This window comes from Cyprinus carpio, chromosome A6 (assembly GCF_018340385.1).
Source record: "Cyprinus carpio isolate SPL01 chromosome A6, ASM1834038v1, whole genome shotgun sequence".
In the NCBI taxonomy this organism is placed as follows: Eukaryota; Metazoa; Chordata; class Actinopteri; order Cypriniformes; family Cyprinidae; genus Cyprinus; species Cyprinus carpio.
Window position 1 is genome coordinate 2,553,807 of NC_056577.1, and position 16,668 is coordinate 2,570,474.

At 34.9% G+C, this 16,668-nt stretch overlaps 1 protein-coding gene across 1 annotated transcript in view; it reads right to left on the bottom strand.

The window, feature by feature from the left end:
- The window catches only part of LOC109096388 (semaphorin-5B-like), a 59,722-nt gene that overhangs the window by 21,642 nt on the left and 21,412 nt on the right, over positions 1-16,668 (bottom strand). Inside the window, exons 3-5 of the mRNA XM_042757506.1 lie at positions 9,428-9,657; positions 6,023-6,122; positions 5,862-5,907 (exon numbers count right to left, since the gene is read on the bottom strand). Coding sequence (XP_042613440.1) covers positions 5,862-5,907; positions 6,023-6,122; positions 9,428-9,611 — 330 coding nt within the window. The 5' untranslated portion in view covers positions 9,612-9,657. The remainder of the gene's footprint in view (positions 1-5,861; positions 5,908-6,022; positions 6,123-9,427; positions 9,658-16,668) is intronic.

The following is a 16,668-nucleotide window of genomic DNA, read 5'->3' on the forward strand; positions in this document are numbered from 1 at the left end:
AATATTTAAAAAAAAATTATTTAATTTAAATTTTACTTAAAGTTTTAGTAAATTTGTTGTGTTTTTGTCATTTGTATTATTGTTTTTTTTTAATGTGTTAAGACTATTTGTGACCCTTAAACACAGAACCAGTCTTAAGTCTCTGGGGTATATTTGTAGCAAAAGCCAAAAATACATTGTATGGGTCACAATTATTGATTTTTCTTTTAAGCCAAAAATCATTAGGATATTAAGTAAAGATCATGTTTCTTGAAGATATTTTGTACATTTCCTAGTGTAAATATATAAAAACTTAATTTTTGATTAGTAATATGCATTGTTAAGAATTCATTTGGACAACTTTATAGGTGATTTTCTCAATAGATTTTCAAATAGTTGTATCTCAGCCAAATATTGTCCTCCTATCCTAAAAAACAATACATCATGGACAGCTTTTTAATTCAGCTTTCAGATGATGTGTAAATCTCAGTTTCATGAAATTGACCCTCTGGTTTTGTGGTCCAGGGTCACATTTAGTCATTTTTATTTAAGTTTTGGTTTAAGTAACAGTGTTATTTTAGAATAAACTATTATAGATCACTATAATAGATTTTATTAATATTTTTAATTAGTTTTTTAATATTTTGTTCATTTTGATGTTAGTTAATGTTTCAGTAATTTTGTTGTGTTTTTATTTTAGCGTCATTTTTTAGGTTATTTATATATATATATATATATATATATATATATATATATATATATATTATATAAATAGACATTAAACAAAATGTCTAGAAGTTATACTAAATGAAAATGAGAATGTTGCCTTGGGAACTAGTAGAACTCAATTTTTTATATTTTATTTCAGTTAATGTTTTTATCCTTGTTAAGTACATCAAGTTAAACTAAAGGAAATAAGAATTTATTATTATTAAGAATATAAGCATTTTTTTGTAGCAACTATTACACTCACAACTCAAGTCAGTCCAGACTACATAGGGAATGTTTCAGATGCAAGACATATTTACAAGTAAAGCTTCCCTGTTTTCAGATTCGCAAAGGAATCATTTTAATGATTCGACTGAACTGATTCACAACATGTTCATCGCTCAGCTGTAAGAACCCTAGTAGTGAGTAAAACTGAACTCGGAATCATAAACAACAGTGTTTAAATATTTAGTTCACAACAAAAATTGTTAAAGGTCACACAGAGACTGCCGTTTACTGATGATTCAAACAAATCTGTAAATTGTTCACATTTAAATCAACTGTCCAAACAAACAAATTTTCTGTAAAGTTCAAATATCGACATTCCTTTTAGCTTTCAGAAGCCATGACAACAAACCTAAACTTTTCTCGTTATTATGATTAAGAGGCAGAAGTTGTTAATGAACTAAAACTATGAAAGATATTCAGTCATGGGAAGCTTTTCCATTCATTCAAACTCTTTCCTTAATGTGAAGAAGGTACAAAACACACAATAATGCAAGACAAAAAGACGGAAGATGGAGAGTTTCGCTGCATGCGAGGCAAAACAGCTGTGTGACATTTAATTAGGGAACACTGGATGGTTTGTCCTAATCGCATTTGTTCTCTTATCTGAAACGAAAACCCTTGAATGTGTTGTTTCACTCGTTTTAGACGTCCTTCCTCTCTTTTGTTCCTTGTCCCTCCCTCTCCTTTCACAGACTGCTTTGTCATGTTTATCTGTGTTGTCATTTGGCTTGAAAATAATGATGTAGACCAGAGTGTCTCACACACACATTGAAATAATAAAGCATGATTTTGTATTGGATGTGACCCTTCCTGAAGGCATCAGCTGGAGAACTGTGAGGATCCCAGCAGAGCCTGAATGGAGTGAGAGGAGTGGAAAGGTCACAGATAAAACCCAGAGCTCCTCACAGATTAACGTCTGTGCCGGAGGATGTTTTATGACAAAGACAATCACAGCCAGATCTAGACTATTAAACTCACACTAATACACATTACGTTGAACTGGGCTAAACTTCACCCTAAAATCAAGATATACGCTATACAGTTTTTTTTTTTTTTTTCATTTTTTAAAGATTAAATATATATATATATATATATATATATATATATATATATATATATACTTTTATTCATCAAGGGGACATTACATTGATCAAAAGTGACAGTAAAGTCATTTATAAAGTTATAAAAGATTTGTTTCCAATAAATACTTTTTGTTTAGTTATTAAATAATCCTGAAAAATTAGTTTTCAACAAAAATATGAAGCAGAACAACTTTTTTAACATTAAAAATAATAATTAATTCTTAAGCAGCAAATCAGCATATTAGAATGATTTCTGAAGATCATGTGACTTTGAAGACTGGAGTAATGATGCTGAAAATACAGCTTTGGATCAGAGGAATAAATTACACTTTAGAATATATTCACATAGAAAAGAGTTATTTTAAATTGTAATAATATTTCACAATATTATTGTTTTACTGTATTATTTTTTACCAAATAAACGCAGCCTTGGTGAGCAGAAGAGACTTTAAATGTTTTTTTTTTTTATCTAACTTTATCAAATATATCTGTAAAAATTGCAAAGTGTAAATTTATTATTACTGTAAAGAGAAAAAAAATAAAGATACTTTATTTAACTGTAAAGAATTTGTACATTATAGTTGTATTCATAGTACTTGATACTGCATTGAATTTATGCTGCTTTAAATGTAGTATATCACTGTACTACAGTATTTTCTACTATAATATAGGAACTTTATTACAGTAATGAGAGTCACCACTGAGGATACAAAAAAAGGGGAAATTTCAAAAAATTAAAATTCCCGGAGAGAGCCCCATTTAAACTTTAAGAGTTTATTGAGCGTTGACTTTAATGGAGCTTTTGATGTTCAATGCTTTCAAATACAACTATGCAACAAACAGTCAACAATGGAAGTGATATACATAACATGACTGACAGCCTGAAATTTAAAAATGCAATCTTGTTCCTGTTGCCATTTGTAAATATTGTAAAAATGCAGTTCTGAGCATGATCAATTATTTTCCTTAAGTGCTTTTGCTGTTTAGTGGTGGTTTTAGGAGCAACATTGCTTTCACTAAAATAAAAAGAGTGCATGGATTGTAGTGCATATTTTGCGATTAATAAGTGACATCTGTGCTTTTGCACTCTCGAAAAGCAGCAGGCGCTTCTGATGAACACACTCATCTACAAACGGAGCTGATTACACACGTACTGACAAACTACATCTGTTCACTTGACTTTTGCAAACTACATTTCATGCTTGTTGTTTAAGAAAAAGACAGAGATACAAAGAGAGCACAAAGGTTTAGAAAGCAATCATCAATCTCGCCGTACCTCTGCAGTCAGTCACTGAACAACACGTGAAAGACGCTTGCATTTGAAGAGCAGGATTCACTCTGAATGATCTAGAGGGGTCAGACTTGTGTCACCTCTGGAGGTTGTGAGGTTGTGTTTTTTCTCTAACACACTCAAGATCTGCTCATCCAGGCACGATCATTTGACCTCAGTTAAAACATTCTTATCTGCCCTCTCTATCTCTTTCTGCGGCCTGTTCCTGACACAGAACCATCATTAAACCAGACAATTTCAAGACAGATATAATAAATCACTGACATGAGATGCAACAGATCCAAGCATCTCATTATCATATCTTTCATTTACTGACATGGCTGAAGTGTGTAACTTTGCTGAATCTCACTGTCTGGAGTGGCCAATGGAGTGAGTTCTGTATGTTTCACTGATAAAATACGAGGCGAGTTTTCAGGAAACCTGTTTGAAAACAGTCATTACTCCATTTTGTGATGCTAATCGCTGAGAAATTACACAGCTTCAATGCAGCTTTTTAAAAAAGTTTTATTTTAAGCAGTTAAGGTCTTCATATCATTGGACATTAATCATTTTTAATACATTTTATTATAATAATAATCATAATAAAACAAAACAAAATATCCAAATGTATTGCTTTTATTATTATCCTTGTCCCAGAATCAGACTTTCTATCTTAAAATATTAAAATCCATCAAACAAATATGAATAATGACATTTTTAATTCTACTATAATTTACTATAACCACATTTCAGCTGTTTTTGTCATAATTTCTACCACAATCAACAATTCTGGCCATATTTTTTTCTTTTTTTTTTTTCAAAAGTTAGCATATTTACTTCCTAAGGTGTTTACCAAGATGACTAAAATCACCTTTGAAAAAAAAAATTAAGTTGAACAAAGTGAAAGTGTCTGCCTTTTTATTTAAAATGTTTTTAAAATGTCATTTGCACCACAACATGAATGATTATTTGAGACTGGCTGGAAATGTCATTCGTTCATGAAGGACAGACTGTCAAAACTGTATCTTTAGTTCCTGCAAATATGCTGTTCTAAAATTTTTACAACAGAGATATAGAGGAGCGCAGTGAGGAAGTTGTCATGCTGCAGTGTGTGTGTGTGTGTGTGTGTGTGCGTGTGTGTTTGCTCCGGGGGTGACTGTGGGTCACTCTTGTGGACACAGGGTCATGAGGTCACCCTAAATCACTGGATTCTGACAGATTCTTGTGAGATCTGCCTCCAAGGCGTCACCCCCTTTTAGGGTTACGGTGAATGTTTCAGAGGGTTCACCAGCAGGGTCTTCCACAAACGCCAGCAAAGTCACTCTTTAATATCACACAAGTGCTCAAAGCTTTCAACAGGCTTGTCACGCAAGCACAATACAATCTCAGCGTTCCCACCACACGCTAAGTGCAGAGGTGGTCTCGAATCATCCTTCAAGACAAACAAGGCCAATTTAAACCCACTCCCAGATGAGATTGCAGTCTACAGGCAGCTCCTCACCTCAAACACAGACAATCTGCAGCAGTAGACAAACATACAGATATCTGCATATTGAACGGATCACATTCTACACTTTATTTGATCCACAGTGCTAGCGAAGATTGCTTGCACCAAAAACAGTCAGAAAGTTTTTCCATAACCATTTTCTACCAAAACATACTCTCAAGGATGGGCAAACAATGACAAAATTTGCATTTTCGGGATGAATTGTTCTGTTCTGTTCTGAAAAAATAAAATAATGTAAAATAAGCCTGGTTCCAAACATACACAATGATTAGAAGATTTTATTTAATTTTTTTAAATAAATACATTAAAAAAAATTAGTATAACCCTGGTACCAAACAGACATTATCTGATCCTTATGCACAAAACATACTCTACATTTTTTTTTTTTTACTTGCAAAATTAAATTTTTGGGTTCCTCCTTTCAAGAGATTCAGAGAAGAGGAGCTCAAATAAGGATGCTGAACATGATGCAGCTGTCTTGGAAGTCAGTGCTTTTCAAATCTGCAAACTACCAGATGCTATTGAATGTGTGTGTGTGTGTGTGATTTTGCAATGTTTTGTTTTGTTTATGGGGAAATGATTTTGTATAGTTATTTGGGTATGATATGGTTGTTACAATTTTGAGGTTGTTTTTGGGGTCTCTAAGGATTATAAAAACATACTTTTTTTGAAAATCTAAAAATGCAAAGGTTTCTGTGAGGGGTAGGTTTAGGTGTAGGGCGATAGAAAATACAGTTTGTACAGTATAAAAACCATTACGCCTATGAAGACTCCCCATAAACCACCAATATCAACATGAGTGTGTGTATGTGTTTGATTTGTTGGATATTTCTGCTTCTGTGCATCAGCACTTTAGATCATGTGGGCAATCTTAATAAAGAAAGAGTCTGAGTGTGTGTCTGGCATGGGATGAATTAAATGGACAGTGCTGGTCCCGGTGCTGCATTGCTAGAGACGTCAAGATGATTGGATGGACAGATGGGAAGGAGAATAAAGAAAGAAAGAGAGAAAGAAAATTACGTCCTACCTGCAGGAGAGAGATGTTGCTCAAACTCAACCGGAAGAGATGATTCCTAAACAGAGAGAGATGCTTTAGGTTTGTCAGGCTCAGCTGGACTTGTACTTGTGTGTGTGTGTGTGTGTGTGTGTGTGTGTGTGTGTGTGTGTGTGTGTGTGTGTGTGTATTACCTGGCTCCCACTATCAGCTGATTCCTGGTGAGGTCGAGTGTGAGCGGTGAGTAGTCAGTCACTCCAGGTAGAGAGAAAGAGGAAAGCCACGGGCTCAAAGCTACGGCAGAAAAGAGCCACAGGTGACATTTAGGCAGTTAGCTGTGAATCGAAACGTCTGATCTGCTGTTTAGCTGCTGGTTTCCACTGTTTTTAATACCATGAATTGAGAAAAATCCCACAAGTTAGCAAAAAAACAAAACAAATGTGATGTGACTACCAGCATTCGTCTTGTGAGATAATCTGTTGCTCAGCGATTGCACTGTTCTGTGTGATTTGTCTCTGCACACATACAGTGTAGATGTTCAATAAACCGTGTCAGGAACTAAGTGAGTTTGATTCATGCATTAATAGTCTTGTTCATCATAAGATGCACTATGCACTGATGCAATTAAACACTTTGTGGTTGGTAGGTATTTTACACTCACCAAAGATGCATTGATTTGACCAAAAATACAATACAAACAGTAAAACTGTGAAATACTTTTACAATTTAAAATCACTGTTTTCTAGTTTAATATATTTTAAAATGCCATTTATTCCTGTGATGCAAAGCTGAATTTTCAGCATCATTTCTCCAGTCTTCAGGGTCACATGATCCTTCAGAAATCACTTGTGTTGTTTTTTTATTTGTCCACATTACATTTATTCATTTAGGAGAAAGGGAACTGAAACTGTTTGGGTACCAACCTTCTTCAAAATATCATCTATTACGTTGGTAAACCAAATAGTATCAATTCCCTTTGGCTTCCATTGTATTTTTTTGCCATTCAATAGAAGTCAATAGGAACCAAAACAATTTGGACTAACGTTGGAACGACATGAAGATGAGTAAATGATGACATAATTTTCTTTTTGTATTGGTGAACTATCCCTTTAAGGTTTCAGTCACCATTTGTTTCAGTTCTACAATCATCTCAGAAGCCGATTTTGCTCTTTTAATCTTTCATGATTTCCAAAAATTTGTCTGAGATGGCAAAATCGTGGCCAAAATCATACTGTGTAAATCAGGCGTAAGTCTAGCAGAAGTCAGCAAAACAAATTAAATTGCTTATACTGTAGCACTTTTAAAATGTGTGAGTTTTTAGCGGCAAAAAGAAAACCGTGACTAATGATGAAATGATCAGACATTTCAGGAGCAGCTCGGCTGAGGAGAAGAAACACTGCGTATGCAGTCCATTTAGTTCTCCAAACAGAGCTGAAGTAAGCTTTGCTGTAAATCAGGGTCATTATCATCCAAAAACAGACGACTACACCCTCGCTGTCTCACACTTAAAAAATAAATGCTCCTGAATCTCTCTCGATGGGCAAATCACTCTCTTAATGTCTTTAGTGTTCAGCAGCTTCTGCTACTACAGCAATTCACTAACACTTCTATAATAGAGGACAATATAAACACTTACACTGTAGCCCTGCCTGCATACTTTCAGAGCAGACTGTGGCGATTAATGTGTGATATTAGAAACTGCAGGGCGTGATCGTACACACAGCTGTGTTAACCTTTAACACTGGCCAGCATATGATTAAAACTGTTAAACACAGACAGGTACCAATGAAAGGCTGCTGGCAGTTAACTAGTCTCAGATGAAAACACACCCTGGACTGGCAACAGGCCATTAATGGACCATCCGAGGCATACTGCACACAAGGTTTTCTCAAATCAGACAGCTCTAATCTGAATGACTGGCTTTAGGCAGTTTCCAGGAGTCAAAGTGCACAGGTTTTTAACAAATGAAGTTGGCTGGTTGCTTTGCATGTCCACAAAGTTCTTGTAAAGCAAGTTGGTTCACTTGGTGGCCGTCTTTGCATTGGTAGTTATCTTCGGCTACGTTCACACTGCGGGCAAAAACCACATGGAATCTGATCTTTTCAATTCTGACTTGTGCCACTTCCATATGTGGTAATAAATCCGATACAGGTCAGATGTTTTGGAATGTGACCGCAGTGTGAACAGTCATATCGGAATTCATGCGACTTTTTTACGTCACTCTAGATCAACATTTGTCACGATTCTGCGCTCATGCGAGTCACTTCAAAGATTTTACATACTCAAAGCTATCAAGACAGTTGCGCAAGGTAGTCAGTGGAAGTACAGTGACAAGTCAGAACTCATAAGTACTGCAGTGACAACTCTATATACAAGCAAAACATAAGGGCTCGTGTCATAAAAGTTTCAAAACTCTGCTCATTGTTGCCGTGGGTTGTTTTTCAACTCCGTGGGTTAAAGCGACCCTACTAACACGATATATAACCCCCAGAACGCAACTGGGCTAGGTTTGGACTAGTTTTGAGAAGCAATCGAGCAGATTTTTTGTGAAAACCTGGCAATCCTGTTCATATCGTTCTTTTGCACATGTGGATCAGTTCAGAACCATGATCTGTTCACACTGGAAATCTGATATTGGCCACATTTAAAACAACAATGTCAACAGCTATACAAAAAAATCTGAGTAAATTGAGTACTGAGGCTCGCAGTGTGAACGTAGCTTTCTAGTCCTGCTAGTACAAGGTTTGTCAAGGGTATATTTCAATAATGTGTCAAAGAAAGAATAAAATCTGACTAAAACTGTGTCATTAACTTCTTTGGCCTAAATCAAGCTACACTACTGTTCAAAAGATTTCTTTAAAATGTTTTTCAAAGAAGTGTCTTCTACTCACTAAGGCTTCATGTATTTGATCAAAAATGTAGAAAAACATTAATATTGTGAAATATTATTACAAGTTTTAATTGCTATTATCTATTTGAATATATTGTATAATGTAATCTATCCCTGTGATGCAAAGCTAAATTTTCAGCATCATTACTCCAGTCTTCAGTGTCACATGATCCTTCAGAAATCATTGTAATATAATGATTTAATATTTAAGAAACATTTATTTTTATCATCAAGGTTGAAACAGCTAAGCTGCTTCGTATATTTGCAGGAACTTTTTTTTCTTCACGATTCTTTGATGAACAGAAAGATCAACTGTACAGCATTTATTTAATATGGATTTTTTTTTGCAACATTATAAATGTCTTTACTGTCACTTTGATTAATTTAATGTATCCCTGCTGAATAAATACATACAAGCTATTAAAACTCAAGTAATGTCTTTTTCAAAAAGTCTCTTGTAACTGAAATTTACAGCCATCATAGTGAGCAATGTGACTTCTCCCATTCATTTTACTGTTTTTATCCTCCCTATACTGTCTCTGGTTTCAGTTAGATGGTCTCTTCTGATCTACAGTAGCTGCAATGTGAGCAGTTTTTACTAGCTCAACCAATATAAAAAAAAAAATGATTCAAAGGCTTATCGTTTTAACCTTTGGCTCCAAATGCGATTATAGAAAGGGCAGGAGAGAGTGAGCTATTTTACACCCACCTGTGTAGGAGGTAACAGGGTGCATTTTTCTCAGGCACTCTCCAGACAGAGAGGGCGCAGACTCCGGGTCAGAGGTCGCTGGGAGTGATGGCGTCTGTGACGAGACGAGAGGCAGAGAGAGGAGGCGGAAGATGACAAGTCCAGCGTAGGACAGCGGTCCGACCCGGAACAGCAATGCTGTCATGGTTACTGCAACAACGACTCCCGTACTTGTAAACAGTGAGAGAGTCCTGAGAAGAGGAGAGATGAAAAATGAATCACGGTTTAGAGTGCAACAGTCATGTTCCCAAAGGGAAAACTGATTTTAGCAATTACTTCTACCAGCTGTGAGCTACGAGGTTAATCAACAGTATATTCTTTCGTTGAAGCCATCTGTTCACTTTATTTCAACTTATTTTTTGATTAATCATGTTTAACAGCTGAATTTGTGGTGATAAACTACATTACCCATGATTCTGCACAAAACAATCAGAGTTGCAGCGCCCAAAAAGAGCTTGCAGGGAATGACATAATAGAGTCTGTCAAAATACATAAATATTTCTATATGTATATGCATATTTTACAATAAATGTAAAATATATTGCTTATATAGATATAATCAACAACTTTAATTGAATAGTTATAAATTTCACCATTTTAAATTGAATTATGTCATTCACAATGCTTCAAGGGATTGTAGTTCTTTCCCTTAAAGCCATCAAGTCTTGTCTTTCTGCTTGATTTTTAAATACTTTTTTCTTCAAATAAAAGTTTGTAATGTTGTGATTTACCTCGTAGCTGGTTGGTTTAGTTCAACACTTCTACAAAATCCCTATAGGAAAAATGTTTTCTGGAAGTAACCGAAAGTACAGATAACAGATTGACAAATCAACAAAATAAACCAAAAACTGGAAGAACAGAAAGAAAGCAGATGGACATCCAGACAAGTGAGCAGACAGACAGAGCGCAGAGAGACGGCTTCATCTTCTCCTGATGGCTTAGATGGTGTAAGTCTTGCTCTTTCTAATCTAATTATCCTCCATCTCTCATCAGAGTGAACGACTGGAGCTCTTCCAAGACCCGCAGCGGTTCAACATAATGTTATTCTTAAACATCACATTGATTTTGCTGTAATTGTCAGCCTGTGGACGATGAGCCAGCAGATCATTAAAAGTTTAATTATAAGTTGAAGAAAAGATTTTGATAGATTTTCAGCCTGTCATGGAAATCAACGGCTCTCTGTGATGACCTCCCTACAGCTTAAAACGGTTAATTTTTCCAGTAGGTGTTGGACAGCGCATGAGGCTCAGGAAAACCCAACATGTAAACACACATCTGACATCTTATAAGCTCAGAATATATACATACACACAGCTTCACTTGAACACAAACCTCCCTGTAAGTTCTCCAGTAAACACAAACTCACACACTAACACATGCTCAATCACACTTAAACTTTTACTTCCTGACGCGTCATTGAGAAACCACTGCAGCATCTGTCTTGGTTTTTCACAAACACAAACAAACACACACACACACCAAACACTGGCCACTCTGTAGAGAGGTGGTCTGATGTCCTGCATCTGTAACTAGGTCCACCTTTTTCATATTTTTGTACTGATTCATTTAAATTTGATACCATATGATGGTATCAAATGGAAATACTTATATACTTTAAAAACAAAATTCAAGTCGGTCCACTCGGGTCATCTTAGAAATACCCCCAAAGAGCTATTTTCCATTTAGAAAAACTACTTTAAAAAGGAAAGCCTGACATCTCCAAAACCATGTCAAAAACGTAGACTGTATAAAAACATGGACGTAGTATCCGTGATTTCACCCGTAGGTCTCTGAAGAGCATTTCTGAAGCTTAAAGTGGGCGGAGCCCACCGTCGCCATCTTGGCAGAGCATCACCGCGCGTCACTCCCGGATAATCGAAAAAGGGCAAAGAGGCGGGAGCTGACGGTGGTGACAGCAGCGGCAATCCACCTGTCACTCAAGTGGCCACGCCCCTAATTATGCATAATATTTAGGCTTAATATAATTTACATTTAATCATTTAGCAGACGCTTTTTAAATGGATGAGTTATAAAAAATTCACCCCCCTCACAGTTGTCGTGAAGGGCAAAATTAGCTATATATTGTAGACCAAAACCACTTTTTGTACCAGGATGTAAATATATTTTTTTCTGCTGTATAGTTGGGCATTTTAACATGGGGAGTCTATGGGACTGACTCCCTTTTGGAGCCAGCCTCTAGCGGCCAGTCGATGAATTGCAGTTTTAGTCACTTCCTTATTGGCTTCACGAGAGAAACCGGAAGGTTGCCTCTTGGTCAAAAGTTAAAAATAATAACTGATGTCCATATCAAAATAAGTACTGGCCTTTTTGGCATAGTGAATGTTAAAATTTTTCACATTAATTTTTCAACAAGTGATCCTTTTGTGTGTGCAAATAGTTTTCAGTAATTGAAATTAAAATAAAATTTTAATTAAATGTAAAGATTAAAAGAAGCTGCCTTGGAAACTACCTGAAATAAGTTTAAGTACAATTACTAAAACTGAAATACAAATAAAGTGAGTACAAATTTAATATAAAAGCACATAACAAAATGACCAAACTTTAAACTAAAAATAAAATAAATACTGCAAATGTAAAAATATAAATAAAATAAAAAATATCATAGTATATAAATTATACTACAATAACATTGAGCTGAAAGCATTATTAATTAAGCATTATTTTTTTATTATTATTATAAAAAAAAAAAAAAAAACTTAAACAGCTTTTATTCAAAACTATCAATATTATATTATTAGAAGGGAAAAAAATTATACCCTGTCCAAACAACATTAATAATACCTAAATATTCAAAATAAGATATTCTGGGAAAACTTTCAGCTGAAAGTATAAAATATAAAATTTATATAAAAAAAAAACATGGCATGACATTTACATGGCATTCAATAAGCTGATGTGTGTCATTTTTTCAGGGTTAAAACACTTTTTCATATACCAGATTAATATGCAGAAAACAACTAAAAGTAAGCCAGTCATAAGTTGATTTAACTCCAAAACAATATAAACTTCCCATCCTAAACAGCAACACTGGCTCGACCAATGGCATGATTTGGGGCGGAGCTATCACTGGGTCCCACCAATAGCAGATCGGGGGGCTGTTTACGAAACTGTTTTGAAAACAGTACTTATTTTTACGGTTCCACTTGGTGATACTATTAACAGTATCAAAAAATTGCACACTTGCACATTTAAACAACATTTACTGTAGGCCTATACAAAAAAATCCAGTTAATATGGAAAACAGCCACAGCAAGGGGAGGGGCTGTGTAGAATTTTATGAATGGCATGTATCTGAATTCTTTGGAAATGTATTGAGTTTTTGTGGAATTGTCTGGCAGCAGGTTCCGCTTGCATATTCTTGGCTTCGGGAGTGTGACGCTGTGCGGTAGACACTTCATCGCCGACCATGTCTAATGCACCTCAATAGCAAAAGACCCTCAATCCCCCAAATCCCTCTTAATACCCTCAGCACTCCCACATTCAGTCTATTCATGCCCACCTTCTCAGACTCATCAGAGGCCATCGAGACGGAGGGATGATGGAGAGAGAGAGATGGAGAACCATGAAAGCCAATGATGGCAGTGACAAACGCAGCGGAGGGGAGGCCAGGGTCAGACAATGAGCAGACTAGGTGGGCCACTGACGGCCCGTCTGGGACGATTCCTTTCGGGTTAATAGAGGAGATATGAAAGAACGGGATGAATAAATAAGGTCAAAGATGGCTGACAGACACAAATGTGCTCAATAACACACAGATATCCTCGAGGTCAATAATGAGCTGACAGCTCTTCTAACTAGATTACATTATGAGTGAACAATTCAAACAATGTGTGTTGAAGTTACTCAAGACTTCCAAGCATGTTTATGGGTAATTCACAAGGGAATTTTTCAGACTCCTCTCAAATACTCATGCATTGTTGTTTCTATACAATATTGCGACATTGCTCGAGGTCATGCCTGGATTAGAAGCAACTTGTGTCCTGTCCTTGCAAAGTATAAAATCCACCAAAACAATCAGTGATTAACGAGAGCATGAGATTATCAACTAATGTTATTATATAATAGAGACTTTTCAAAGTGTGTAAATATCTCCCAGTCATAACATAAATCTTGAAAAAAAAAATAATCCTAAATGTGGTTTCACTTCTACTCAGGTTTTGTTGAAATACTTTCTGTCTGTTTGATCCATATGACATGTGACAGTAAAGACATTTAAGATTTCTATTTCTAATAAATGCTGGTTTTACGAACTTTCTATTCATCAAAAAATCTTTTTCCATGATTTCCTCAAAAATATGATGCAGAACAACTGTTTTCAACATTAATAATAAAAATGTTTCTTGAGCAGCAATTCAGTATATTAGAATGATTTATGATGGATCATGTGACACTGAAGAAATGATGCTGAAAATTCAGCCTTACAATCACAGAAATAAATTACATTTTAAAATATATTACAACAGAAAACAGTTATTTTAAATTGTAATAATAACTTAAAATATTACTGTTTTACTGTATTTTTTTTTTAAATGCATCCTTGGTGAGTAAAACATTAAAAATCATACTGACCAGTATATGAAAGGTAAACTTCTAGTTAACATAATGATATATGATTCTAAAAGAATTTGGAAGTTATGAAATAAGGTTTTTACATGCAAGCAAAAAGTTTAGTGTGACATTTTTTTTGCGACACATTAACTGCAAATTTTTTTTTTTTCAGGATTCCTTAATGAATAGAAGTTCAAAAGAACAGCATTTTATTAGAAACACAAATCTTCAGTTACATTATAAAAGTCTTGACTGTCACTTTTGATCAATTGAATGCATCTTTGCTAAAAAAGTATTAATTTCCTAACTTTTGCACAGTACTGTCCAGTAATAAACCAAACTCTTCAATGTATAATAACTAGATATTCATCTGCCTAGAAAAGTACTCTCGCTGTTACAAGTATGATGTAGATTTTACAAACCTATATGTAGAACTTTATAGCAAACCAACACAACACGAAAAATACGTTTTGAAACCCCGCTTGCCCCACAGACTTCCACTGTAAGAGATGTAACGTAAACACAACATTCGTTTCTACAAACTAAGGGGCGAGTCAAAACTGATGTGATAATCAAACGCAGACCACAGATGCTTTCGATAGAAGTTGTTGTAGTGGTATTCAAACCGGAACATTCCTTCAACACACTTAGATTATGCAATGCATAAACAACTGAATTCCTTGGATATTAAGTTTCACATGTAACAAGGTCAATAAGTGAGAGAGCAAATATGAAGGGCGTTGAAGGAAAATTCTGCCAAAAGCCAGATCACTTCATCACAGCTGTCCTCAAGCACATTACTGAAAGATAACGAATCCATGTTAACAGTCTGGAATAAACACAGAGATTAAGGCTAATCCACTCTAGATGGTCTCAGATAGACACTGTTTCACTGTCACAGCGCTTTCCAACCGCTGCAGCACCAGCGCACTGATACATCTCTACTCATCTTTAAAGTGAGATGGAGGGAAGTCATAAAGAAAGACAAGACAAGTGATAAGAGCAGCTGGGATTGCAAGAAGGTTTTCAAGATGAACTCAGGAAAGTCCAGACAGCTGGAGCCATCAGTTTAGTCCAGATGTTACAAAATAACTGAGCTGGTCACGTTACCCACATACTGTAGCAGAGCAAGAAAGTTTAGTTATTAAACTAGTTAAACTCCATATGAAATCAAATGGACTTATTTAATACACATTCCTGAACTGAGAGTGATTCATTGGTACACATCATTTCAAATCCTTCATTAAATATAATAACGTCTGCCTCTACTTTTGGTAACTTTAATTTAAAGTCAAAATTAAATCCAAATTGAACTCATTTACAATTTTTTTGGTTATTTTAATTTATGGTTATAATTTTGTTAAATTTGATTTAATTTAAAAATTATCCCATTTTTATGGGCTTTCTTCAAGAGACTTTTTTAACGCACATTTTGAGTCTTATTGTGATTATTAAATCAACGTATGCCATTTCAAATAATGTGTTTTTTTTCATACCCTTTCATTAAAAAATAATAAAAACTTAAGCTACAGGCCAATATTAAGCAAGAGACAAACAGCTATTTAGGGATTGTTTTAGCAAATTTCATGAGGTCTGAGCACAGTTACAGCAAATAATATTTAGGGAGAAATCTTGTCTGTACAATATATCATCTGAAGATCTCTTTTAAAAACATTGCATGTTGAAAGTCATAATGTAAATCATCATATTCCATTTGCACAGTGAATGCAATTTATATAAATTTTCCTAACACTGCACAAAACTGAACATTACTTTTACAACATTTTACAAATTTGGTTAATGTTAATTTCTACTTCCGTTTTTTTTTTTTTAATGCTGTATAGGTTAACCTTAGTCAATTAACCAACATGAAGTAGTGAATTTAGAAATTATATTATAAACAATAAAGAGCCATTTATAATGATTATAATACATTATTATTAACCAAGATTAATAAATGCTGTAAAATAATAAAATATACACTACAAACTACTAAAGTGTAAATGTACACTATACACCATCAAAAAATCTTATTCTCACTAAGTCTGCATTTACTTAATCAAAGGAAAAACAGCTATTTAGGGATTGTTTTAGGAAATCACACAAGGTGTGCACACAGTTACAGCCAATAATATTGCGGGAGAAATCTTGGTGTATGATATATCATTTTGAAGTGCCTTAAAATTGACTCTTTTAAAGCATGTTGTTTGTTGTTTTTGTAATCGATGCATCTACAGCCTCATTCATGAAATGCAAGCACAATTTTCTGTATAAATCATCTGTAAAACCATCCTCACATAAATTGTCACATTCCATTCAGTGCAACAATTTTCAAACAATGGTTTATGAATGATTTACAGAGAAATCCGTGCTGTGTGCATTTCATGAATGAAGTCCGTAGTCTGTGATTGCTCATGTGAAGCATTGTCAAAGTGACAGAAAACAAGAAACTGTCTTCAAATCTGCACAGGATTAAGACCTTCTGTCTTGTAGATTGAGTTGTTGGTGTACTTGATTATTTGCTGGACTCATTGACAAAAATACCAGATAGAAAAAAAATAAACTTCTCAACAAACATTGCCCACAGAGAACAAGTTTTTGCCCTTTGGAGCCCAGCCACCCTCAAACGCCAG